The sequence below is a fragment of the Sinocyclocheilus anshuiensis genome, unplaced genomic scaffold, assembly GCF_001515605.1.
Source record: "Sinocyclocheilus anshuiensis isolate Anshui unplaced genomic scaffold, SAMN03320099.WGS_v1.1 scaffold607, whole genome shotgun sequence".
Classification (NCBI taxonomy): Eukaryota; Metazoa; Chordata; class Actinopteri; order Cypriniformes; family Cyprinidae; genus Sinocyclocheilus; species Sinocyclocheilus anshuiensis.
The window spans coordinates 606,081-608,118 of record NW_015552591.1 but is presented as its reverse complement, the minus strand read 5'-3'; the positions used below and the strand labels follow the sequence as shown (position 1 = coordinate 608,118).

Here is a 2,038-nt window from a genome sequence, read left to right as displayed (position 1 = left end):
GACTCGAACCCGCAACCTTTGGGTTACGAGTCCGACTCTCTAACCATTAGGCCACGACTTCCCCATAAATACATACATACATATATACATACACATTTCAGGATGCTTTGATAAATAAAACGTCAGAAGAACAGTATTTATTTTAAATAGATTAAAAAAAAATCAGTTTAATCCATCTTTGCAAATTAATTCTCATTTTTTGAAAAACTCCTTTCAAAAAATCTTACTGACCCCAAACTTTTGAGTGATATTGTACATGAACACTTTGCATTTGAATACCTACAAATACGAATGAGATTACCCTGACAGTGATTGATGAAGGTGTATTGAGTAAGCCGGAAGGTTGATTTTAATTTGTTTGAGATGTTAAGTGTGAGGTGTCAGGAGACAGGAAACGCCACAAAAGTCACACCTATTTGCATTGTTAATAATGACAAGCAACGTGTGTTTGATTCTTGTTGTCTTTTTTCTAGGAGACAATAATGGTTGGCCACATCTCTTTGATAACTATTTTGGCATCCCCAGTAATAACCTTGGAACCAAGTCAAACGCCTGCTGTGAGTATGCTCTCATTTCTGCAACAATTCAGATAATTTAAACATCGTAGGGAATATCTTATATATATAATGTATTTTACATGTTTCTTTCAGAAACACTGTATGCATGTAAAATCTGGTTTAACACATCTGGCAGCTAGATTTTGTCATTCCACAGCTGAAACAACAATGAGAGATGGACATTTAGAATACAAGCACAAGATTTTTTCAGTCTGATATAATTATTGCCATTCACAAAATAAACACATAATATTAATGTTGTTTAACCGAGTTCTGAGATTTTGGCATGTGTGGCCTTTTTATTATCAAAAGAAGTCACTTTTTGATGTTCAAAGTCAGTAAAATCAGTAAGATTTTTTTTTTACAGAAATGATTACTTATATTTAGCAAGGACGCATTAAATTGATCAAAAGTGACAGGCTTTTACATAGTCAGAAAAGAAAATTCAAATAGACTTTCTGTTCCTCAAAGAACACTGAAAAAATGTGTCATGGTTTCACACAGAAATATTAATCAGCACAGCTGTTTTCAACATTGATGTCAATAAGAAATGCTTCTTGAAATGTGTCTGCACCAGATCAGCATATTAGAATGATTTCTGAAGGATCATGTGACACCGAAGACTGGAGTAATGGCTGCTGAAAATTCAGTGAAAATTGCCATCACAGGAAATTACTGTCAGACTCTGTTCCGTGTTTTGTGGTTGTTTTCCTCATAAGCCCAGGGAGGGCTCCTGATCCCCAGTTCGGCCCAGGGAGGGCTCCTGATCCCCAGTTCCGCCCAGGGAGGACTCCAGATTCCCCGTTCCGCCCAGGGAGGGTACCAGGCCCCGAATACAGCCTCCCGAGTCCCCGGCTCCGCCTTGGCCTCCCGAGTCCCCGGCTCTGCCTTGGCCTCTGTTCTTTTAAATTACAATAATATTTCTCAATATTACTGTTTTACTGCATTTTATTGTATCATTGAATGCAAAGAGCATAAAACGTCTTTTAAATTTATCTACCCAAACTTAAACCCTAAAATTATTATTATTATTATTATTATTATTGTTTTTTCTTTTCTAATAAACCCAAGCAGTTGAACACCGGATTTAGTAAACAGCCAATTTTCCTGAAATTAAAGTGTACGCTACATGTGGTGTGCTGCATGTATAAACAAAAAATTACTGTTAAAAACACCCTCTAAATGTGGAGAGCACATAATAACATAGCCGTGATCTTTGTATGCCCATTGAATTGGTTAAATTTTCATGATTTAAAATAAGCAACTGACAGTTGATTGTCAAGAATTCACTTCCGATATTGAACACTTCTTCTTTGAGGAGTCTATTCACGTCACACTTTGGTATTCTGTTATCTGACTGACAAACTCTGACAAGCAACATTTTCCTGTCAGAAGCTGTCAGTACAGTTGTATTTACTAACTGACCACTGCAGAGTGAACAAAACCCCCCTACTAGTGTTTTTTTTTTTTTGGTGAGTACA

General features: G+C 36.6%; 1 protein-coding gene across 1 annotated transcript in view; it reads left to right on the top strand.

Annotated features, from left to right (window-relative positions):
- The window catches only part of LOC107665537 (relaxin receptor 1-like), a 69,288-nt gene that overhangs the window by 35,275 nt on the left and 31,975 nt on the right, over positions 1-2,038 (top strand). Inside the window, exon 3 of the mRNA XM_016456451.1 lies at positions 474-557. Within this exon, the coding sequence (XP_016311937.1) occupies positions 474-557 (84 nt within the window). The remainder of the gene's footprint in view (positions 1-473; positions 558-2,038) is intronic.